The sequence below is a fragment of the Sciurus carolinensis genome, chromosome 11 (genome assembly GCF_902686445.1).
Source record: "Sciurus carolinensis chromosome 11, mSciCar1.2, whole genome shotgun sequence".
NCBI lineage: Eukaryota > Metazoa > Chordata > Mammalia > Rodentia > Sciuridae > Sciurus > Sciurus carolinensis.
In genome coordinates, this window is record NC_062223.1 from 43,546,920 (window position 1) to 43,572,511 (window position 25,592).

The 25,592-nt window shown below is 41.3% G+C and overlaps 1 protein-coding gene across 1 annotated transcript in view; it reads left to right on the plus strand.

The window, feature by feature from the left end:
• The first annotated feature begins 16,614 nt into the window (after positions 1–16,614).
• The window catches only part of Abtb2 (ankyrin repeat and BTB domain containing 2), a 162,031-nt gene continuing 153,053 nt past the window's right edge, over positions 16,615–25,592 (plus strand). The window contains exon 1 of the mRNA XM_047518268.1: positions 16,615–17,930. Within this exon, the coding sequence (XP_047374224.1) occupies positions 17,048–17,930 (883 nt within the window). The 5' untranslated portion in view covers positions 16,615–17,047. The remainder of the gene's footprint in view (positions 17,931–25,592) is intronic.

Here is a 25,592-nt window from a genome sequence, read left to right on the forward strand (position 1 = left end):
GTGACATCTTGGCTCATATTCCTTTGAAGATTGTGGACATGCCTCTCCCAGGTGGTCTTCATTACCCAAGACCCTTTCCTGACAAAACTGCCCCTGCAGACTACCAACATTTCAGAGAGCTTCTGACCACCTCGTCGGAAAGCACCCAGAAACCACTCCGGACACAGGAACTCACATGAGAAACTTTACTAGCAGACAAACAGAATGTCTGCTCTTAAGGGTGAAAGAGAGAGAGAAAGAGCGAGAGAGTGAGAAAGAGAAAAGAGAGCAAACAGCAAGGGAATTACCCTTAAATAGTGAAAGCCCACGGCTAATTGGACCAATGACTGACAAGAAAGTTAACAATCTAGATTACAATATGGTGTGTGGGGAGAGGGCAGAACCAGGGGAGAAATAGCTGCAGCCTTATTCCTTATATAGTCAGTGAGATTTTCTCCTCTGAAAATCTTCAGCCCCCTTGAGATTTTCACAAAAGCTTGTGCTCTCCAATCTTTTTTTTTTTTCTTTTTTATTTATTGTAAACAAAGGGATACATGTTGTTTCTCTGTACATGGAGTCAAGGCATACCATTTGTGTAATCATAAATTTACATAGGGTAATGTTGTTTGATTCATTGTGTTATTTTTTCCTTCCCCCCCACTTCTCCCACCCCCCTTTTCCCTCTATACAGTCCTTCCTTCCTCCATTCTTGCCCCCCTCCCTAACCCTAACCCTAACCCTAACACTAACCCCTCCCACCCCCCATTATGTGTCATCATCTGCTTATCAGCGAGATCATTCATCCTTTGGTTTTTTGAGATTGGCTTATTTCACCTAGCATGATATTCTCCAATTTCATCCATTTGCCTGCAAATGCCATAATTTTATCATTCTTTATGGCAGAGTAATATTCCATTGTATATATATACCACAGTTTCTTTATCCATTCATCAGTTGAAGGTTGGTTCCACAATGTGGCTATTGTGAATTGAGCAGCTATGAACATTGATGTGGCTGTATCTCTGTAGTATGCTGATTTTAAGTCCTTTGGGTATAGGCCAAGGAGTGGGATAGCTGGGTCAATGGTGATTCCATTCCAAGCTTTCTGAGGAATCTCCACACTGCTTTCCAGAGTGGCTGCACTAATTTGCAACCCCACCAGCAATGTATGAGTGTACCTTTAAAAGGTACACTCTCCAATCTTCTTTTTTTAACTTTTATTCATTTTTTTCATTAACTTTTTTGATAGTGATGTTTTTTTAATTTTTTCATACATCTATAAAGGGTAATAAATTCTGTCTCAATCTACCATCCTTCCCATTCCCATGTGCCCCACCCCTCCCCTCACCCGCCACTGTACAATCCAAAGTTCCTTCATTCTTTCCTACCCAAACCCCACTATGGATCAGCATCTGTTGGTCAGAGAAAACATTTGGCCTTTGGTTTTGGGGGATTGGCTTATTTCATTCAGTATGATCTTCTCCAGTTCCATACATTTACCTGCAAATGCCATAATTTCATACTTCTTTAAGGCTGAGTAAGATTCCATTGTGTTTATGTACACATTTTCTTTATCCATTCATCTGTTGAAGGGCATCTAGGTTGGTTCCATACTTTTGCTATCAGCTGCTATAAACAATAATGTGACTGTGTCACTGTAGTATGCTCATTTTAAGTTCTTTGGGTATAAACTGAGGAGTGGGATAACTGAGTCAAAAGGTGATTCCATTCCAAATTTTCTGAGGAATTCACATACTGCTTTCCAAAGTGGTTGCACCAATCTGTAGTCCCACTAACAATGTATAATTGTACCTTTTCTCCCACATCATTACAACACTTATTACTGCTTGTATTTTTGATAATTGCCATTTCGATTGAAGTGAGATGAAATCAGAGCAGTTTTGATTTGCATTTCTCTAATTGCATGAGATGATGAACATTTTTTCAAATGTTTGTTGATCGATTGTATTTCTTCTGTGAAATGTCTGTTCAATTCCTTTGCCCATTTATTGATTGGTTAGGTTATTTGTTTTATTGGTGTTTGTTTTGAGTTCTTTATATATCTTGGAGATTAGTGCTTTATCTGAAGAGCACATGGTAAAGATTTTCTCCCATTCTGTAGGCTCTCTCTTCACATTGTTGATTGCTCCCTTTACTGAGATGAAGCTTCATTGCTTCAACCATTCATTGATTCTCAATTTTACTTCTTGTGCTTTAGGAGTCTTGTTAAGGAAGTCAGGTCCTAAGCCCACATGATGAAGATTTGGGTCTACTTTTTCTTCTATTAGACACAGGGTCTCTGTTTTACTGACTAGGTATTTGATCCACTTTGAGTTGATTTGTGTGCAGGGTGAGGGATATAGGTTTAATTTTATTTTGTTACAGATGAATTTCCAGTTCTCCCAGCACCATTTTTCGAATAGGTTACCTTTGCTCCAATGTATATTTTTGGCACCTTTGTCTAGTGTGAGATAACTGTATTTATGTGGGTTTGTCTTTGTGTCTTCTATTTTGTACCAGTGGTCTACATGTCTATTTTGGTGCCAATATCATGCCATTTTTATTACTATAGCTCTGTAGTATAATTTAAGTTCTGGTATTGTGATGCCTCCTGCTTCATTCTTCTTGCTAAGGATTGCTTTGGCTATTCTGGGTCTCTTATTTTTCCAAATTAATTGCATGATTGCTTTTTCTATTTCTATGAAGAATGTCATTGGGATTTTAATAGGAATTGCATTAAATTTGTATAACACTTTTGGAGGTATGGTCATTTTGACAATTTTAATTCTGCCTATCCAATATTAATCTGCCTATCCGAGATGGAAGATTTTTTCATCTTCTAAGGTCTTTTTAATTTCTTTCTTTAGTGTTCTGTAGTTTTCATTATAGAGGTCTTTCATTATAGTAGTTCTCATTATAGAGGTCTCTTTTGTTAGATTGATCCCCAAGTATTTTATTTTTGTAGAGGGTATGGTGAATGAGGTAGTTTTCCTCATTTCTCTTGAAGTGGATTTGTCACTTATGTATAGAAATGCACTTGATCTGTGGGTATTGATTTTATATCCTGCTACTTTGCTGAATTCATTTATGAGTTCTAGAAGTTTTCTGGTGGAATTTTTCAGACCTTCTAAATATAGAATCATGTTGTAGTGATAGTTTGAGTTCTTTCCCTATTCATATTCCTTTAGTTTCTTTCATCTGTCTGACTGCTCTGGTTAGGGTTTCAAGGATGATGTTCAATAGAAGTGGTGAAAGAGGGCATCCCTGTCTTGTTCCAGTTTTTAGAGGGAATGTTTTCAATTTTTCTCCATTTAGAATGATGTTGGTCATGGGTTTAGCATAGATAACTTTTACAATATTGAGGTATGTTCCTACTATCTCTAGTTTTTCTAGTGTTTTGCACATGAAAAGATGCTGTATTTTCTCAAATGCTTTCTCTGCATCTACTGAGATAATCGTGATTCTTGATTTCCATATGTTGAAACAACCTTGTGTTCCAGGGATGAGCCCCACTTGATTGTGCTGCACTATCTTTTTTATATATTTTTGTATGCAATTTGCCAGAATTTTATTGAGAATTTTTGTGTCTATGTTCATCAGGGATATTGGTCTGAAGTTTTCTTTCCTTGCTGTATCTTTGTCTGGTTTTGGTATCAGGGTGATACTAGCCTCATAGAATGAGTTTGGAAGGGTTCCCTCCTTTTCTATTTCATGGACTACTTTGAGGAGTATTGGTGTTAATTCCTCTTCGAAGGTCTTGTAGAACTTGGCTGAGAATCGATCTGGTCCTGAGCTTTTCTTGGTTGGTAGACTTTTAATGGCTTTTTCTATTTCTTTGCTTGAAATTGATCTGTTTAAATTGTGTATGTTCTCCTGCATCAGTTTGGGTAGATCAAATGTCTCTAGAAATTTGTCAACGTCTTCAATATTTTCTATTTTATCTGAGTATAAATTTTCAAAATAGTTTCTAATTATCTTCTATATTTCAGTAGTATCTGTCATATTTCCTTTTCATCATGAATTTTAGTAATTTGAGTTTTCTCTCTCTTTATTAGTGTATCTAAGGGTTTATGAATTTTATTTATTTTTTCAAAGAAAAAACTTTTTTGTCAACTTTTTGTTTTGTCAATTTTTTAATTGTTTCTTTTGTTTTAATTTTATTGATTTCAGCTCTGACTTTAATTATTTCCTGTCTACTGCTGCTTTTGGTGTTGATTTGTTCTTCTTTTTCTAGGATGTTGAGATGTAATGTTAGGTCATTTATTTGTTGACTTTTAATTCTTTTAATGTATGAGCTCAATGCAATGAACTTTCCTCTTAGTACTGCCTTCAGAGTGTCCCAGAGATTTTGATATGTTGTGTCATTGTTCTCATTTACCTCTATAAGTATTTTTTATTTCCTCCTTGATTTCTTCTTTTATCCATTCATCATTCAATAGCATGCTATTTAGTCTCCAGGTGTGGAGTACTTTCTATTTTTATTTTATCATTGATTTCTAGTTTTATTCTTTATACTTTGATAGAATACAGGGTAGTATTTTATTTTTTGTATTTGCTGGGAGTTGCTTTGTGGCATAACATATGGTCTATTTTAGAGAAGGATTCATGTGCTGCTGAGAAGAAAGTATATTTGCTCGATGATGGATGAAATACTCCATATATGTTGGTTAAGTCTAAATCATGGATTGTATCATTTAATATTATAGTTTCTTTGTTTAGTTTTTGTTTGGAAGATCTATCCAGTGATAAGAGAGGTGTGTTACAGTCACCCAGTCTTATTGTGTTGTGATCTATTTGATTCTTGAAATTGAGAAGGGTTTGTTTGACTTACATAGATGCTCCATTTTGGGGAGCATATATATTTACTATTGTTATGTCTTGTTGGTATATGATTCCCTTAAGCAGTACGAAATGTCTTTTTTTATCCCTTCTAACTTTGGTTTGAAGTCCACTTTGTCTGATATGAAGACGAAAACCCCTGCTTGTTTACACAGTCCTTGTGAGTGATATGTTTTTTCCCATCCTTTCACCTTCAGTCTTTGGATGTCTTTTCCTAGGAGGTGAATCTCTCGAAGACAGCATATTGTTGGGTCTTTTTTTTTTTTCAAATCCAATCTGCCAGTCTATGTCTTTTGATTGCTGAGTTTAGGCCATTAATATTCAGGGTTTTTATTGAGATATGATTTGTTTTCCCGGCCATTTTGGTTTATTTTTTGGTTTTAAATTTGACTTAGTTTCTCCTTTGACCTTTCCTTTAGTGTAGTTCCTCCCTTTGCTGGTTTTTATTGTTTTGTTTTGTTTTTAAATTTTCTCCTCATGGAATATTTTGCTGAGAATTTTCTGTAATGCAGACTTTCTAGTTGTGAATTCTTTTAACTTTTGTTTATCATGGAAGGTTTTTATTTCACCTTCAAATCTGAAACTTAATTTGCTGGTTATAAAATTCTCAGTTGGCATCCATTTTCTTTTTTTATTTATCTTTTAATTTTTTACAGACTGCATTTTGATTCATTGTACACAAATGGGGTACATCATTTTGTTTCTATGGTTGTACACGATGTAGATTTATACCATTCATGTAATCATACATGTAAGTAGGGTAATGATGTCTGTCTCATTCCATCATTATTCATACCCCCTCCCTCTCATTTCCTTCTACATAATCTAAAGTTCCCCCATTCTTCTCTCACTCCCCACCCCCCCAACCCCATTATATATCATTCTCCACTTATCAGGGAAAACATTTGGCCTTTGGTTTTGGGGCTTGGCTTATTTCACTTAGCATGATATTCTCCAATTCCATCCATTTATTTGCAAATGCCATAATATTATTCTTCTTTATGACTGAATAGTATTCCATTGTGTATGTATATCACAGTTTCTTTATCCATTCATCTGTTGAAAGGCATCTAGGTTGGTTCCACAATCTAGTTGTGAACTGAGCTGCTATAAACATTGATGTGGCTGTGTTACTGTAGTTTGCTGATTTTAAGTCCTTCGGGTATAAACCGAGGAGTGGGATAACTGGGTCAAAAGGTGGGTTCATTCCAAGTTTTCTGAGGATTCTCCACACTGCTTTCCAGAGTGGCTGCACCAATTTGCAACTCCACCAGCAATGTAAAAGTGTACCTTTTTCCCCACATCCACGCCAACATCTATTATTGTTTGTGTTCTTGATAATAGCCATTCTAATTGGAGTAAGATGAAATCTTAGAATTGTTTTAATTTGCATTTCTCTAATTACTAGAGATGTTGAACACTTTTTCATATATTTATTTATTGCCTGTGTGTCTTCTGTAAAGTATCTGTCCAGTGCCTTGATTGGGTTCTTTGTATTTTTGGTGTAAAGTTTTGTAAATTCTTTATAAATTTTGGAGATAAGTGCTCTATCTGAAGTGTGTGTGGAAAAGATTTTCTCCCACTCTGTAGGCTCTCTCTTCACATTCTTGATTGTATCCTTTGCTGAGAAAAAAACTTTTTGGTTTGAGTCCATCCCATTTATTGATTCTTGCTTTGATTTCTTGTGCTTTGGGAGTCTTGTTGAGGAAGTCTGATCCTAAGCCAACATGATGAAGATTTGGGCCTACTTTGTCTTCCATTAGGAGCAGGGTCTCTAGTCTAATTCCTATGTCTTTGATTCATTTTGAGTTGAGTTTTGTGCAAGGTGAGAAATAGAGGTTTAATTTCATTTTACTGCATATGGATTTCCAGTTTTGCCAGCACCATTTGTTGAACAGGCTATCTTTTCTCCATTGTATGTTTTGGTTCCTTTGTCTAGTATGAGGTGAATGTATATATGTGGTTTTGTCTCTGTGTCCTCTATTCTGTACCATTGGTTTGCCTATTTTGGTGCCAATACCATGCTGTTTTTGTTACTATTGCTCTGTAGTATAGTTTAATGTCTGGTATTGTGATACCTCCTCTTTCACTTTTTCTACTCAGGATTGTTTTGGCTATTCGAGGTCGGTCTCTTGTTCTTCCAGATGAAGTTCATGATTGATTTTTGTATTTCTATGAGGAATGTCATTGGGATTTTAATTGGAATTGCATTGAATCTGTATAGTGCCTTTGGTAGAATGGCCTTTTGACAATGTTAATTCTGCCTATTCAAGAACATGGGAGATCTTTTCTTCAATTTCTTTCTTTAATGTTCTGTAGTTTTCATTGTAGAGGTCTTTCACCTCTTTTGTTAGATTAATTCCCAAGTATTTTTTTTTTTTGAGGCTACTGTGAATGGAGTGGTTTTCCTAATTTCTCTTTCAGAGGATCCATCACTTATGAAGAGAAATGCATTAGATTTACATGTATTGATTTTATATCCTGCTACTTTGCTGAATTCATTTATTACTAGAAGTTTTCTAGTAGAGTTTTTTGGATCTTCTAAATAGAGGATCATGTCATCAGCAAATAGTGACAGCTTTAGTTCTTCTTTTCCTATTTGTGTCCCTTTAATTTTTTGGTCTGTCTAATTGCTCTGGCAAGTGTTTCAAGGACGATGTTGAATACAAGTGGTGAAAGAGGGCATCCCTGTCTTGTTCCAGTTTTTAGAGGGAATGCCTTCAGTTTTTCTCCATTAAGAATGATGTTGGCTATGGGCTTAGCATAGATAGCCTTTACAATGTTGAGGTATGTTCCTACTATTCCTATTTTTTCCAGTGTTTTAAGCATGAAGGGGTGCCGTATTTTATCAAATGCTTTCTCAGCATCTATTGAAATAATCATGTGATTCTTAATTTTAAGTCTATTAATGTGATGAATTACATTTATTGATTTCTGGATGTTGAACCAATCTTGCATCCTTGGGATAAACCCCACTTGATCATGGTGCACTATCTTTTTAATATATTTTTGTATGTGATTTGCCGGTATATTGTTAAGAATTTTTGCATCTATGTTCATCAGGGATATTGGTCTAAGGTTTTCTTTCCTTGATGTGTCTTTGTCTGGTTTTGGTATCAGAGTGATACTAGCCTCATAGTATAAATATGAAAGGGTTCCCTCCTTTTCTATTTCCTGGAATACTTTGAGGAGTATTGGTATTAGTTCTTCTTTAAAGATCTTGTAGAATTCGACTGAGAATGCTTCTGGTCCTGGGATTTTCTTGGTTGGTAGGCTTTTGATAGCTTCTTCTATTTCAGTGCTTGAAATTGATCTGTTTAGATTGTGTATGTCTTCCTGATTCAGTAAATCATATATCTCTAAAAATCCGTCAATGTCTTTGATATTTTCTATTTTGTTGGAGTATAGATTTTCAAAGTAGCTTCTAATTATGTTATGTATTTCAATGGTGTCTGTCATGATCTTTCCTTTTTCATCACAAATTCTAGTAATTTGAGTTTTCTCTCTCCTTCTCTTCATTAGTATGGCTAGGGGTTTATCAATTTTGTTTACTTTTTCAAAGAATCAACTTTTTGTTTTGTCAATTTTTTGAATTGTTTCTCTTGTTTCAATTTCATTGATTTCAGTTCTGATTTTAATTATTTCCTGTCTTCTACTATTTTGGGTGTTGATCTGTTCTTCTTTTTCTAGGGCTTTGAGATGTAATGTTAAGTCATTTAGTTGTTGACTTTTTATTTTTTTAATGTATGAGCTCAATGCAATGAACTTTCCTCTTAGTACTGCATTCAGAGTGTCCCAGAGATTTTGATATGTTGTGTCATTGTTCTCATTTACCTCTAAGAATTTTTTTATTTCTTCCCTCATGACTTCTGTTACCATTGCATCATTCAATAGCATATTATTTAGTCTCCAGGTGTATGAGTAGTTTTTGCTTGTTATTTTTATCGTTCATTTCTAATTGCACTCCATTATGGTCTGATAGGATACAGGGTAGTATCTCTATTTTTTTGTATTTACTAATGGCTTGTTTGTGGCATAGCATATGGTCTATTTTGGAGAAGGATCCATGAGCTGCTGAGAAGAAAGTATATTCGCTTGATGATGTATGAAATACTCTATAAATATCCATTAAGTCTGTATCATTGATTGTATTATTTAGTTCTATAGTTTCTTTGTTCAGTTTTTGTTTGAAGGATCTATCCAGTGATGAGAGCAGTGTGTTAAAGTCCCCCACTATTAATGTGTTTTGGTCTATTTGATTCTTAAAATTGAGAAAAATTTGTTTCATATACATAGATGCTCCATTGTTTGGGGCATAAATATTTAAAATTGTTATATCTTGCTGTTTTATGCTTGCCTTAAGCAGTATGAAATGTCCTTCTTTATCCCTTCTGACTAACTTAGGTTTGAAGTTCACTTTATCTGATATGAGGATGGCCTTTTTACTGGGTCCATGTGCATGATATGTTTTTCCCCATCCTTTCACCTTTAGTCTGTGGATGTCTTTTTCTAAGAGATGAGTCTCTTGAAGGCAGCATATTGTTGGTTTGGAAATTTTTCTGCTAGTACTTCTTTTTAATCCGATCTGCCAGTCTATGTCTTTTGATTATTGAGTTTAGGCCATTGACATTTAAGGTTATTATTGAGATATGATTTGTGTTCCTGGTCATTTTGGCTTCTTTTTGTTTTTTTACTTGTACTTTGATTTGATTGGCTTTTCCTTTAGGGTAGTTCCTCCCTATGCTGACTTGTATTATTGCTTTTCACTTCCTCCTCACAAAATATTTTGCTGAGAATGTTCTGCAGGGCAGACTTTCTATCTGTAAATTCTTTTAACTTTGTTTATCATGGAAATATTTTGCTGGGTATAGGATTCTTGGTTGGCATCCATGTTCTTTCAGAGCTTGAAATACATTGTTTCCAGGCCCTTCTTGCTTTTATAGTCTGGACTGAGAAACTGCTGATGTCCATATTGGTTTCCTTATATGTAATCTGATACTTTTCTCTCACAACCTTTAAAATTCTATCTTTATTTTGTATGTCAGGCATTTTCATTATAATGTGTCTTGGTGTGGGTCTGTTGTAATTTTATGCACCTGGTGTTCTGTAAGCCTCTTGTATTTGATTTTCCATTTCATTTTTCAGGTTTGGGAAATTTTCTGATATTATTTCATTGAACAGGTTGTTCATTCCTTTGGTTTGTATCTCTGTGCCTTCCTCAAACTCAATAATTCTTAAATTCTGTCTTTTCATGATATCCCATAATTCTTGGAGGTTCTGTTCATGACTTCTTAACATCTTCTCAGTTTGTTCAACTTTATTTTCAAATTAAATATTTTGTCCTCATTGTCTGAGATTCTGTCTTCCACGAGATCTGTTCTGTTGGTGCTGCTTTCTATTGAGTTTTTAATTTGGTTTATCATTTCTTTCATTTCAAGTACTTCTGTTTGCTTGTTTTTTTCAGAATCTCTATCTCTTAATTGAAGTGTTCTTTTGCTTCCTGCATTTGTTTTAACTGTTTACTGGAAAGGTCATGCATTGCATGCATTTGCTCTCTTATCTTGTCTTTTGCTTCATGGATCATTTTAATTATGCAGATTCTAAACTCTTTTTCTGTCATTTCTACTGCCATGCTGTCATTGGATTCTATCACAATAGCATCTTGGTTTGTTAGGGACGCTTTCTTCCCCTGTTTTTTCATATTGTTTCTATATATTCCCCTCTAGCAGTGAAGATCAGAGATACTGAAGTCCCCCCACCCCCACAAGCTTATTATGATCCTGCAGTTTTCCACTACCTCTCCTTTGAAGGGGAGATCAATACCAGTAGCACCCAATACAGAAAAAATGCATCCCTGAACCAGGTAACCCCTATAAAAACTTTAACATTTTTGTAATGAACAGGATCAGCTCCATACTACCATACTATTTATAGTATTTCTAGTTGTGAACAAGAGGATGGGAAAGGGTGTAGGATGTGAGTAAATAATGGTACCGTCAAAGGGCCTCCAGTCTCCTGTATGTGTCTCAGGAAGGGAGCCACCCTTCCCATGATGGTGGCCACGCCCTCAGGAATAATTCAAAATGCCTGCACCAGCCTCCAAAGAAGCTGGGGAGCCCCAGTGAGGGTGTGCTGAGTTAGCACTGGAGGCAGGCGCAGTGTCCCTCAGCAGTAGGGGGGCAGGTGGGCAGGCTCAGCTACGGCCTCCGACCTCAGTGTGGGGGGTGGGGGGCGGGGGGGCTCAGCGATGGGGTCCGACCTTGGTGTGGGGGGCTGACATCTTGATCTTTCGCATCCATTTTCTTTCAAGAGCTTGATATATATTATTCCAGGATCTCCTGGCTTTAAGATTCTGGGTTGAGAAATCAGCAGAGATCCGAATTGGTTTCCCCCTACATGTAATTTGATTTTTTTTCTCTCACATCCTTTAAAATTCTATCCTTATTCTGTATGTCATTCTCATTATAATGTGCCTTGGTGTGGGCCTGCTGTAATTTTTGTACATTGGGCGTCCTGTAAGCCTCTTGTTCTTGATTTTCCATTTCATTCTTTAGATTTGTGAAGTTTAGATTTGAAAAGATTGTGCATTCCTTTGGTTTGTATTGCCACGCCTTTATCTATTCCAATAAATCATAAATTTGGTCTTTTCATGTTATCTCTTATTTCTTGGAAGTTCTGTTCATTGTTTCTTAGTATCTTCTCTGTGTGGTAAACTTTATTTTCAAGAGTATATATTTGTCTTCATGGCCTGAAGTTCTCTCTTCCAAGTGGTCTAGTCTGTTGGTGATAATTTCCATTGAATTTTTAATTTGGTTTATTATTTCCTTCATGTCAAGGACTTCTGCTTGACTCCTTTTTATAATCTCTGCCTCTTTATTGAGCTTTCACTTTCTGTATTTTCTCTACAATACCATTCTTTATTTCAAAGATCAATCTAGGAATTTTCTAAACTCCATCTCTGATATTTCTTCTACTGTGTTGTCTATGGATTCTATTGTTGGAACATCTTGATTTGTTTGAGGCACTTCATTCCCTTGTTTTTTCATGTTGTTTGTGTGTCTCATCTAGCTGTATGGAGCTGAGGCAGTATAGATTCTATCCTGTAGTCTTTTAGTGTCCCTGAAGACTTCTAGTACCTCACCAGCAGGTACTGTGACAATGGACTTCCAGGCAACAGCAGGCAGCAGATGATCAGCTGGTGGTCTGCAGGCAGTTTGCAGGCTAAGAGTGGATGGTCAGCCAGTGGACATTGGGCAGTGGGTAATGGGTAAGTGAAAGGTAGGTGATGGGCAGGCAAGAGGCACACAAATGGGCAAATGGCAGATGATAGGTGGTGGTCAGTAAGAGATCTGCACTCAAATAGTAGGTGATATGCTGGCAGACTGGGTGATCACAGTGGACAAGTGGGGTAAACAGCAGGGGATTGGTGAGCAGCAACGACTGCCTCACAGAGGAACAGTATTTCCCTTGCTCTCCAATCTTGTAGCTCTAGCCACTTAGGGCTAAGTTTTAAAATAAATAAAGCTCAAAATTCAGTTCCCTGGTCACAATAGCCAGATTTCAAGTGGTCAATAGCCACATGTGGTTACCTACTGTACTGGATAGGACAGACAGAACATTTCCATTATCACAGAAAATTCTACTGGACAGCACTGCATAGACCTTTCCCAGAAAAATGCAAATAAATACTCACAGAAAAAGTACTGTAGGCAATTTTAGGTAATTCACAGATACTCCCTCCCGAATCGTTGATTAGGAACCCCTCTCTAATATGGACAGGGAGCCCATGGTTTTCTGGGAGTTTTACAAGGGAGGCCAGCACCAGGAAAGCATCTGTTCAGATGTCACTTACAATTTCCCCTTAACACAAATTCTTAAGTCCATGAGGTTTCCTCGACAGCTTAAGAAGAAACATGTCCTTTTATTAAGTTGTCCCACTCTTTCTGTTAGTTTCATTTATTCATTTACCCAATATTTATTGAGCTCCTTTGGTATGCTCACATTGACCTAGGAAAGATAGTGAACACAGCTGAGAAGATCTCTGCCCTGAAGGAGCTCATTCTTGTAGGAAAGAAAGGCCACAAACTAACAAGCAGGTAATGCTCTCTGCACTACAAACTTAATTTTCTTTGATAAATTTCAGATCTATTTCCCTAAACCTGAACATGTCACTCCCCTGCTTACAGCTCTTTGATAATATGCCTTCTTGGCCAGCAGAGGTTTTACACATACACACACACACACACACACACACACAAACACACACCAGATATATATGTCCCATGCCTCAACAGTGATCCATAAACCAAAAACTTGGCCACTCTCCAAAGTCAAGGCCATAATCTGCCTTTCTTGTAAGAGAGTTCTGTCTGTGCTTAAATAGCTAGATTTATAATCCCTTTGCTTTCAGATCAATTTTAGGATATTTTGTCCCATAATTCCAGATTGTTTCTGATTTTGTATCCGTTCAATTTGTTCATCTACATGACAGCTCTTGTCCTTCAAGGATTATATTTGGTCCAGGTCTGAGGAAGGATGACATTTTTCCCTTCTTCTAATTAAATCTGCATTCCTAAAATTAAACACTATCACCAAGTTGCCATAATTAAACACACACACACACACACAAAGCTGTGTCCTTTCTTTTTTTGTTCCAAGTGTCAGAGCAGTTAAATTATGAGACGTGAGAGTTAGGTAGTTTATTCACTGCACATAATCACACTTTACTTGATCTAATTCTAGTCTTAGCCTAATTCTAGTCTCACACTGGCATCCCAGTGCTCACCATGTGACATGTCTTAAGGCCAGCTTTGCTGGGAGTCTATCTGACCTGGAGGGGCATGGAGGATTCTCGTAGTGGGGAAGCAGAGGTTGGCAGCTGTCTTCTCCAGTGTCTCCTCTGGTCCATTCGGTTCTGGGCTCAGCTAGTCTGGGATCTCAGCTCTCTGATGTTCCGTCTTCTCATAGTTCTTCTTGTGTCTGTTGTGGCTTGATAAGGTGGATGGCACTGGGGATGTCGGAAGTGGTTGTTCTAAACTGTAATTGGTTACACCTTTTTAGGGTAACATCATTGGGTTTTGCACAGTCACACATAACACTGCATTATTCATATAATATTCCATGTAGTAAAGTATAGCAAAACAAAGTAAAGTAAAGCAAGGTATGTTACTCACAACACCAAGGTTTTGTATTTTACTGTGCTTGCTAACCTCCCAAAAGATTCACTGAATCAAGTAGTTGGTTCACTTCTAAGATAGTTAGATGCATCTTTTCCCATCTCTGCCTCTCTTTTTCCTTTTCTTTCTCTCACATCACTCAAAACACAAACACAGATGCAGTCTGGATTTACTTCATACCTTCAGTCCTCAAGTTAACTAGAAGACTTTGGGGAAAAAATTTAAAGTTAAGAGATCTATAGTCTTTCATGACTTTCTAGTCCCTTTACTTGATTTTTCTATAGGGATTATCTTCCCCTTTTTAATGGAGAAAATTACAAGACACTTATCTAAAAGACAAGAACATTTAGTAAATATAACCACAATACCACGACCATATCAAAAAGTTACCAATCATTTTGTAAACAAATATTAAGGCAGTGTTCTGATTTCCAACAGTTTCAAAGGACTCAGTGGTAGGGTGCTTGCCTAGCATGCTCTAAGACCCTGGGTTCAATCCCCACTACTGCAAATAAACAAAAGTGTCATTGATTTCATAATGTGAAATGTTTATTAACTTTTTTAAAGTCCAAATTCCAAATAAATCCCACACGTGTAATTGGTTAATATATTTAAGTCTTTTTTACTGTATGAGATCATCACCAGATATTCATTTCTTTGCAATTTATTTGTTAAAGAAATTCAGTTATTTGGTAGCATTCCCCATACTGAACTTGCTGTATATCTCCTAGGGGTGGGGTTTAACATTGGAGGGATTCTGAGATTTGGATGAAGGCATACTTATCTTCACGCTTTAAACCATAAAGTAATTTAAATATATTAATATAAACCCCAATGCTCTTTTTTCCCTGAAGAAACACTCCAGATAATTTCCCCTTGTACATTTACAGTTAAGTAGGTTTTATTTTTAATTCTTAAGAGTATAGACAAAAAAGAAAATCCCTTTTTGAAGTTCATTTCCTCTAGATACCCATTAGAGGGCGACATTTCCCTTATTATATTTCTCCTGACTCCTTTTAAACTGCATCAACTGTTTTAGTGTTTTTGACAAGTTGAACCTCATTACCAACTTTGATTTCTCCTCTCATTTCTATAAGACGTAACTGTGTTCTCCTCTGCTAATTCGATACCAACTTGTGTCTTTCATATGACTTCCATCCTTGACTCCTTTCCCAATGGCAACCATCAGGCGGCGACCTTGCATAAATAAAGACCCGCGGAAAAGCAAAATTAAGTTAAACTGCCAAATAAAAAGCAGTTTCACAGAGGAAAGGACCATTAATTTAAGAAGGAAAGAGACTTACGAGACATTTCTAGTTCGTATCCAACTCACGGTCCAAGGTCAAAACTGTGTAAAATACAACACAAAGGCGCCATTCAGGAGTGGGGGAGGCCAACTTGGAGGAAACGTGAGCACAATCCCCTCCTTGATTTTGCGGTTCCGCTGGAGGGGGCAAATTTACGTTTGTGCACGTGTGTGTGAATAGTTATGTGTGAACAGTTATGGGGCTGCAGTGGGACCTGCGTGGGCTGGGCGTGGTTCTGCTGGAACCAATAGCTCTCTGACTAGCCGCTGCTGGACCTTCGCCCTAACACCAGGTTTACCACCGCGCTTCTTAGAGGGTCATCTTCTCGCTTTACCCCAAGGAGGGTTCTGAGTCCTGAGGAGGCATATGGCTCGCCCACCCCCGCACCCCACTGGTTCACCATTAAGAGCTGAACACCTGCATTCGGCCAGGTGTTCGAACGCAGGCCAGTTCAGGTACCTCTCTCTCACTTTCTCATCCTGTAATAACCCCTGCACTCGTTCTCCCGCCTTGGACCAAAAGGATCCACCTGAGAGCAAATGGTATTATAGAGTTAACATGGAAGTCCTGGATCCTTTTGAGAATCTGATAAGAATCTCTCTCCAAAGTTATACACGGCAAATTGGGTGTGAAACTAAAAAGGGCTTTGGGGGCGGGGGTGTCATGGAGGCGATTGGAGCTCGTCCATTTATCAGAGCCCAGGTAAGAAATTCTGTTCCATTTGGAACCTAAAGGCAACGTAACGAAAAACAGACGGATTTAGGAGAAGAGGGGCGTCCCTCCCCGCTCCAAACCCAACTAGCGTTTCATCTCAGAAACCTGGAAGGGCTTGGCGGAAAATCTAGGGAAGAGGTGGAGCTCCGGGCCTGGATCCCCTTCCCTGTTTTCCTATTCCCCCGCCTCCCACTCCCAATCCCCCCGGCGGTCGGCTGCGGAGGGCTTGAAAAGGAGCTACTAACGCCCGAAGCCTAAATGGCGGGAAAGGGATAGGGTACAGGGGCTTTTTCCTTTACGTTGTTCTTTAAATAGTTCTGGAGTCTAATGTTTCGACTCTTCCTTTCCGGGTCTCTGCTCCCCACCTCGCAGCCGGCTCGCTCTCTCCCCTCCTCCACCCGGAGGTTTCTCAAGACCCTCGGCCTTCAGCCCCGCCTCCGCCGCCGCGGGGTTTCACCCGCGGCGGAGTAAAATCTGCATAGTGCCCGCCCCTCTCGGATGTCATTTGTAGCTCCTGCCCATTGCGATTCCTGATTGGTGAACTCCCTGGGCTTATTTGCATGCGGGCCGCAGCCGGGTACCCAGCTGTGCTGGCGTCCGGCTCAGCGCAGAAGTTTGCTGAGCGCTTTCTCGCCGGCTGGTCCCGTACTAGCGCTGCGCCCTGCGCCACCTCCTCCTTTGCCGACGCTGTCGCCGCTTGGTTCTCTAGAGATTCCGTCTCTGTGGAGTATAGACGCTCTGCTTGCGGGGAGTTGAAGTGGGCAAAGGAGAGTGCAGAGGAGGAGCGGCCGGGAGCCATTCCAAGTGACAGCTTTGAGTCCGGACGCCGTGCTCCTCGGGCTCCGGCTCTCCGCGAATCTCTCCCACCTTCCCCCTGCGTTCGGGCGGGCGATGCGGCTACCGAACCCCGCGGCGCAGAGAGGAAGGAGGACGCCTCGAAGAGCCTAGAGCTTGTTTCTGCCCACTCAGGGAAGGGGGCATGGAGTTGTGAGCGCTCCTCGCTCGGCGAGGCCGCCTGCGGCAGGCTCCCCCATGGCCGGGACGTACAGCTCCACATTGAAGACGCTGGAGGACTTGACCTTGGACTCCGGGTATGGGGCCGGGGACTCGTGCCGCTCACTCAGCCTTTCGTCCTCCAAGTCCAACTCGCAGGCGCTCAACTCTTCCGCGCAGCAGCACCGCGGGGCGGCCTGGTGGTGCTACTCCGGCTCCATGAACAGCCGCCACAACAGCTGGGACACGGTGAACACAGTGCTGCCCGAGGACCCCGAAGTGGCTGACCTCTTCTCGCGGTGCCCGCGGCTCCCAGAGCTGGAGGAGTTCCCCTGGACCGAGGGAGACGTGGCCCGGGTGCTTCGCAAAGGTGCGAGCGGCCGGCGGCTGCCAGCGTTTTCCGCCGAAGCTGTGAGGCGCCTGGCTGGGCTGCTCCGCAGGGCTCTCATCCGCGTGGCCCGCGAGGCGCAGCGCCTTAGCGTGCTGCACGCTAAATGCACCCGCTTCGAGGTGCAGAGTGCAGTGCGCCTGGTGCACAGCTGGGCGCTGGCGGAAAGCTGTGCGCTGGCCGCGGTCAAGGCACTGTCCTTATACAGCATGAGTGCAGGCGACGGGCTGCGCCGGGGCAAGTCCGCGCGCTGCGGCCTCACCTTCTCCGTGGGCCGTTTCTTCCGCTGGATGGTGGATACTCGCATCTCTGTGCGGATTCACGAGTACGCGGCCATCTCGCTTACCGCGTGCATGGAGAACCTGGTGGAGGAGATTCGGGCTAGGGTGCTGGCCAGCCAGAGCCCCGACGGCGGCGGGGCAGGTGGCGGGGAGGTGTCAGCTGAGGCCCTGGAGATGGTCATCAACAACGACGCCGAGCTCTGGGGTGTCTTGCAGCCGTATGAGCATCTCATCTGCGGCAAGAACGCCAATGGTAAGTGTGCCAGCCTCAACCCACCCAGGGACTGAATTTCTTAGGACGTGAGCCAGGACTCTTGGAGAAAGCCTTTGGTCTGAGGGTGGAGGAGTTCATTAAAATCTCTTGTCAGAGATTGTCGTAGGTGTCTGACTTTGGGAGGATAAAATTATGACCAATCATCTCCGTTATGTTCTGCGTGGTATTGTGACTTTCTAGGTTATGCTCACTGCTTGGATGAGATTGAGTCTTCGTACCAAGCCACTCCTGAACCTTTCTTGAAGTGAAGCTGGCTGGCCTGCTGCTATTTGCCCTTCCTGGCTGGGTCTATAGTTGTTATTTTTCCCCAACAACTGGGCAGATAAACGGTTTTATCTCTGGTTTTCTTCGCGCCAATAGCAGCAGCCAAAGGGTTCAAACTCCCAGACCCAAGTCTTGCATAAGTGGAACAGGCAGAGGGGAATGGGAAGCCAGGAGCTGGTACTGAACCTTAATCTTGACTGGGTTAAAGGATACCCAGACTCAGGGCCTCTCATGGGCAATGGAGGAGGAGTGACTGGTTCTTAACACTATGCACCCAGGGGTCCTGGAATCTGGTGACTCCTGAAACCCCTTCCCAGAAAGGGAACCACAAGCTGGCTCCCAGGGCTTTGTCCAAGCTGTCATTAACCAAGTGAGTGAGTGATTGAAATCCCATGTTGAATCAAATGCACAACTTTCTGAGCTTTCCCAAAAGGAACAATGACCCATTCAATAAACCACCTTATTATGAAGGGGTGGGGGACATGGGCAAATGCAGTGTCAGATCAAGAAAAGGAACCACCCGGGAGTTGCATTTCTCTGAAAGATGACTTGGCTTCAGTGCAAAGGATGAAAGCAAAGCACTTGACCTTCTCCCTGGTAAGGTTAGGGTGTGATGGGCATTCAACAGCAAACTGCCTCTCAGACTCCAGTTTCAGAAGTTGGCACGATGAATTATTTAGAATGGTACTCTGGTCAAACATCCTTGCCCTCTTATTAAAAGGGTCATTTTAGGTGCAGCTCTCAGTTGCAGCTAGGCAGTGGAAGAGGCCCGGTGTGTACTGGAAAGAGATAAAGGGAGCCAACATCAAATGTAGTTTAACATAATCATAGCTGAAATTTAAAACATCTCTCAATGTGTCACTGTTCATAGCCCTTTATATGTTAGTTCCTTCTATATGCTACTGTGAGATTGTGAAATATTATTTAATCTTCATCCCCATTTCTTGGCATACATCTCCTGAAATTCTTCAACTCAGAGACAATAGTGCCTTTTTGTATGCTAATGAGTTGAGTTGACCAGTGGCTAGCCACCTCTCAGTAACTTCAGAATAGACACTGGCCAAAAAGACTAAAGCCAGACTTTAGAATCTTGGGACTTTCAGCCTCATCTCCTAAACCTGTGGAAAGGGGAGAGAGGCAGAAGGTTAAGCTGATCACCAGTAGCCAAGAGTTTAACATGCCTATGCCTAAGGAATGAAGTCTATATAAAAACCCAACAGGACATAGTTTGGAGAGTTTTGGGTAGTTGCACAGTAGAGGTTCCTAGAGGATGGGGCTCCTTCTGCCATACTTTGCCCTACACATCTCTTCATCCGTACCCTTTGTAATATCTTTATAATGTACCTGTAAATGTGTTTCCCTGAGTTCCTGTGAGCCACTCAAGCAAATTAGTCAAACCTGGGGAGGGGTTATATGAACCCCCATTTATAGCCAACTGCTCAGAAGAAACAATGGCAGGGGATATTGGAAACTGCACCTTCAACTCATGAGATTTGACACTCTCACATAGTGTCAGAGTGGAATTGACTTAGAGAATACCCAGTTGGTGTCTGTTGTTGCAGAATTGCTTGCTGGTGAGGAGACATTCCGACACTTTTTGAGAGAAGTCTGCTGTGTTGATTGTGGTATAAGAATGGAGTAAACATGGGTTGACTTTCCAGTAAGTAGGTACCTACAGTGTTACCCCATTGCACAGATATGGAAACCAGGCTGTCCAGCAGTTGAGTAATCTGCCCATGGTACAGATATTGACAAAATTGGAATTTGAACCCTGGCATGCTCCAGAGAGGTAAGCTTCTAGCTACTGGGGGAGAGGAAACAGCTTGGTTTTCATTAGTCTAGCTTCCAAGGAGAGCAATCAACACATTAGTCCATTTTGAAGACGCTTATGTACCCGGTGCAACTCACTTTAACATCCCTTGCTTTGGTTTTGAATGCTGGCACTGCCAGAGGAGATGCCTACAACAGAAGAGACTTTGACTTTCAGTTTCCTCCTCTTAAGTCAGAGTTGAGGTCAGTTCAGAAGCTCAGTTGATGATGTCACAGCTGGTATTTATCCTTCTCCCTCCAAGTTCATGGCTTCAACACCAGTTCCTGGAGAGGAAGTGGAGGGCAGGGGGATTTCCATCAAGCTGTCACAGGGAGGAGTTTTGCACTTTTGACTGAAGGGAGGCCCAGACTGAACTCAAAGGTCCTAGGAGTAAAGACCATAGCCCTAACCCTATAAACTCAACTAGAATACAGGCGAACAATCAATCGGTCAAAACAAAGCATAACACCAGCATGCCTCTCATTCCTAGCTGTACTCAGTACAGTGGTTAACTTTTTCCAACTGCAAAGTTGAGGCTAGAAAGAGCAGCTGCCTCTTCAGGGTAACCTGCAAATGCAAAGTGGTCAGAAATGGCTAGCAAACAAGTGTCTTCATCTAAGGTGCTTACAACTGAAGAGCCATAGCTTATCAAGAGTCAGTACTCCTTGGGATTTTTCTCTACAGGATGGGTTTTTGCTTTTTAACTCTTCCCTACCCCCACTCTCAAACAGTCCTTAAGTCATGGTAGTTGAGGCAGCAGGACTCCCTGTGTGACAGACCACAAAACTACCCAGGTGTTGAGAGCCAGAGCAGCTCCCTCCATTCCGATTGCTAGTCTCCAGGGAACTCCCTCACAGGCAAGATGAGCTTTTGCTTTCATTTAGTGACATGAACGCTCATTTCTTATACATGAAAACCAGGGGGTAGCCTCTCAAAACCATAACTAGGATGATTTATTAAGTTCCTTTAGACAATGTGAAATTAATATCTAGTTGAGGAGCAATGAATTGCTTATGCCTGAAAGCTGACTTCAGAGAGAAACATAAACTGCTTAGGAAAGAAATGGAAAGATCCAGACCTTTGTTATATTAAAATTACTCCAAATCCAGCAAGGTTACAGTTTACACAGCTCAAGATCAACTGGGGAATGACCACATGTGGGAGGGAGAGTGCTGGTTAGTATTCTCGTCCTGCTGGTCTTCCTTTAAATTATATATTTATTGTTGTTATGCCTCCTAATTATACAGCATGGGCACATGCATTTGACTCAGCTATATAGGGCTCTTAAACTTTTAATGTCTTCCAACAAGGAATTTTAAGAGCCCTAATCCATCTATTCTTGTCCATTACTCAGAATGCTGGACAAATATGGTTTTGCTCAGCCCAAGATGAATGATAAAAGTTATGTAGTGTTTATAAAACATGATCCCAGCTTCATAGAGCAGCAGAAGTTATATATTGTTGCTCATTTGTTTTTGATGTCTCGGATCCCAGGGCAATGTCATTAAACGATGGTATCTTCATGACTTCCTTATGGGAGGCAGAGAAACCACTTTAATAGAGTAGTATTTATAAACAGGGAGCTGGAAGAAAGTAGAAACTGCTCCTTACACTCCCTCTCTACATTCTTCTGTTTCTCAAACTCCCTGTATGTGAGTTTGATGCAGAGCATCAGTGTGGCCATTTTTCTTACTAAACTTTCATGATTGTCTGGTATTTGAGAAAATTCTCTTCAATTTCAAGAGTTTCGATTCAACCATGGGATATTGATGAGAATGTTCTTGCTCCAGATCAGTACCCAGGGTGTACATAGGGTTGCTGTATCACAGTGGTAAAGAGCACAGATTTTGAAATCACCATGAGGTTTGAAGTTACCTCCACCATTTATATGAGTGACCTGGGGGAAATTTCTTGACCATCCAAGCCTCAGTTGTGTAATCTATAAAATAGGGGATAATAATACCTAGCTCATAAGATTGATATGAAGGCTGAGATCATAGATTTGAAGACCTTAGCACATAGTAAATGCTCAATAAATTGTAACAATCCATTCAACAAATATGTACTCAGCCCCGACCCTGTGCCCACCACTGTTAAAATGCTGTGGAGTGCTGGGCATGTGGCTCAGTGGTGCAGCACTTGCACAGCTTGTGTGGGGCCCTGGGTTCAACCCCCAGCACTGTAAAAGAAAAGAAAGAAAAAGTGCTATAAATTAAGTGGTGGGCAAGGGGAGTCTTCCTTACATAAAGTTTATAATCTAGTGGAGTAAACAAGAAAAAGTAAATAAGAATTTACTCTTAGTAGTGGTTTTTTTTGTTTTTATTTTTTAAAGGACAGAGTAATAGGATAGTGTGACTGGAGCTAATTCAAATGATGGACAAGTCCTCTCTGAAGTTTCATTAGTAAGAGCCAATAATATCAATACAACTATCTAAAGACCTTCCAGTCACAAATAATGACTGAGGACTTTTCTGAATTATTCACTGATTTATCAACTGAGGCAAGTCTGAACATCTCATTTTCAGCCAAGAAATAAAAGGGATGAAAACTCTAAAGCCGGGGTGAAAACTCTTCTGGTTGTAGGATTCATTTGTCAAGGAGACTGCAGGATGGATTTCCACTGAGATAATCAAGGGCAGGAGCAGGGGTTAATTGAGCTGTGAGCTGCAGTTTCATCAGTTTCCACCCTGGATAGTGTGAGAGAGGAAGGCAGCTCCCCTTCCCTTTGACCATTTTATTGAAGCCAAGAGAGTCAGTAAAACTGAAACAAGGCAAGCTTTGGAAATGAAAACTTTCTTTTTTCCTAGCTTGAGAAATGCAACCCCAGGCTTAAGTAGTCAGGAACGAGCTGGAGTCAGTCAGCTTTCTCCAGAAGGCTTTACCTGACCTCCCCACGCCCATCTGGAAGAGCCACTCCTCCTTGAAATTCCCACAGCGCCCAGGGAATCTCCTTGAATCATTTCCTGTTTCTTTCTGTCTCTCCCATCAAACTGTGACCTCATAGGCTTTATCACTTCTCCCAAGTCTCACACAGTGTCTAACCCATGTAGGTGTTCTGTAAATGTTTGGCAGATGACAGTTCTTACCATACATGTTTCATTCCAGAATTTGCATTTGAATTCCATTGATACCTTGAAAGAACCTTCCCCCTTTATCAAAGCAGAGAATCTCAAATGGTTCTTGACTAGTAGAGGCAGCAATTTGGGGGTAACCACATCATAGGGACTTCATTTGACCAGTTGATACCCTCATTGCAAGCAGGCTCCCCAAGACTGTCTGTAATGAGTAAGATGGGAAATTGGGGAATTTTAGAGTTAGGGGATTGCCTTTCATGTGCAGAACCCAAAGTGGAAGGGTTTCACGGCAAAAATCCAACAGGTAGCAGATAAGTCAAATGGAGGACTGAAGTGAAGGTTTCCTTAAGAATAACTAGGCTGAGCTTGGGAGGCTGAGGCAGGAGGATTGCAAGTTCAAAGCCAGCCTCAGCAACTTAGCAAGGCCCTAAGCAACTTAGTGAAGCCCTGTCTCAAAATTAAAAATAATAAGGCTGGAGATGTGACTCAGTGGTTAAGCACCCCTGGATTTAATCCCTGGTACAAAAACAAAAAACAAAACAAAACAAAACAAAACAAAAAAACACTATGCTGATCTTCCCTTGCCAGCACAGTGGCCCCAGAGAACAGTGTCTGTTGATGACTTGGTCCAATGAAGTTGCACCTGTGGCCTACCCATCTGCCCTCTGTCCACGGACTGACCCAAGATAATCAATTCCTACTTTGCATAAACAACATCTGAGGTTCAGAAACAAGCCAGAGACATTTTACTACTGATCCTCAGGTTTATCCTTCTCTCACCTCCCCATCAGGATATATAGTTTGCCAGTAAGATGGTAGGTAGACATTTGGCCTGTTTCCATGATTTTTCAGCTGCACTAATAGGCCTGACTTTTCTGTGCTACTGTGCACTTTTTCTCATCTATGCTCTTGCTCGATCCCCATAAAAATCAAGTGATTGGGATGTGCTTTCACCGAGAGTCTCCAGGGGCTCTGAATTCACAGCTCAGTAATGACTGGGCAAGGATTAAGCCCTAATTTGTTCAGTCTCCAAGCCTGTCCTTCTTCTGTAAAGATCCACAGAATCAAAGGTAGCAAGAAACAGGTCAGCATTCGACCCTCTTCAAATGACAGTTAGGGTAAAACTCGTGGCAATAGCATTACTTCCTATAGATCCTGTTCATTAATGGCCTACCATGTCCAGGCACTTTCAATTCGTTAGGCTAGCAAGGACTCTCCCGGCCCAGGGAGTGTGCCCTAGAGGTGCCATTGATTGAAAGGAGCTGTTATTATGGCTCCTGAGGGGGCAGGGAGCTCTGCTGCCCAGGGAGGGCCTTATAAGTGGCAGCTTCTAGGTGATCAATAAGCTCAGGCTGACTGGAAAAGCTACAGGGACAACCTCCTCTGTAGGAGAGGTGAGCCGGCAAGGTGGACAGGCAAAGGACGGAAACCTCCAAGTGACCCTGCATTTAGGCCACCGATCTTAGAGAGCTCAGCAAACTTCTCCAGGAGTTGGGAGAAGAGCCTTTTTGAAGGTGGGATTGATTTGCTTAGACGCCACCATCATATCTGGCTGCTGACTAAATCTTGGTGTTAGGAGCACAGGGACAGATTGAGTCGCATAATAGTGGTGCCTGGAATTTGGAGACCAACTTGGGTCCCACATTGCTCTACCTGTTACTGACCTGTTCCTGTAGTCCAAGTCCCTCCTTTGTCAAGAAATGAGGGGCGGTTCTGCTGCCCAGGACAGCTGCACCTGATGCACTCCGTGCTCCAGGGATGTTAGAGCAGCTGCTGGGTTGGTGGGAGAGTGCAGCATGGGGTGGGGCTGCCTGGGGTTAACGCCTCCTAACTTCACTTGTGACCCGTGTGACGCTGGCAAGCTGTTGAACTGGGTGCCGTGGCTTCTTTCTCTAAAACAATGTTTCTCAACTTCAGCACTGTCGACATTCTGGCCTGGATTTTTTTTTTTTTTTTTTTTTTTGGGTCCCGTGCATTAGGATGCTTCATACCACTCTCTCCCCATCGCCAGTTGTGACAACCAAAAATGTCTCCAGAAATTTGCACATGTCCCTTGGGGATCAGGTGTCACTCTGATAGAGAAATACTGCTAAGATAAGACTGAAAATAGTACCCAACTCATAGAATGGTTGTGAGGTACTTTGTACTTTGCATTGTGTCTGACACACAAAATATTAGTTGTCAGTTGTTTTTTTTTTTCCCCAAACATGTTGAATGTACTAATTTTGTTTGCTTTTGCCAAAGTGGGAGCCTCTTACGCAGGGGAGAAACCATGACCCAAATCTCAGAGTGACAAGTATTAGTCACGAGGTTCTTCTTGGTGACTAAGAGTTGGTGTGTGGAGGTGGGGAGCGTGTCATGGAATCTGGAAAAAGCACCCTGACACCTTGGTCAGTTATGGCTTGATGGACCCCAGGACAAAGTGGTCTGGCAGCGGGTATTGAGGTCAGACTGCTCCCACTGAACTCGGGCCCACCCTGCCAGAGTGACAGC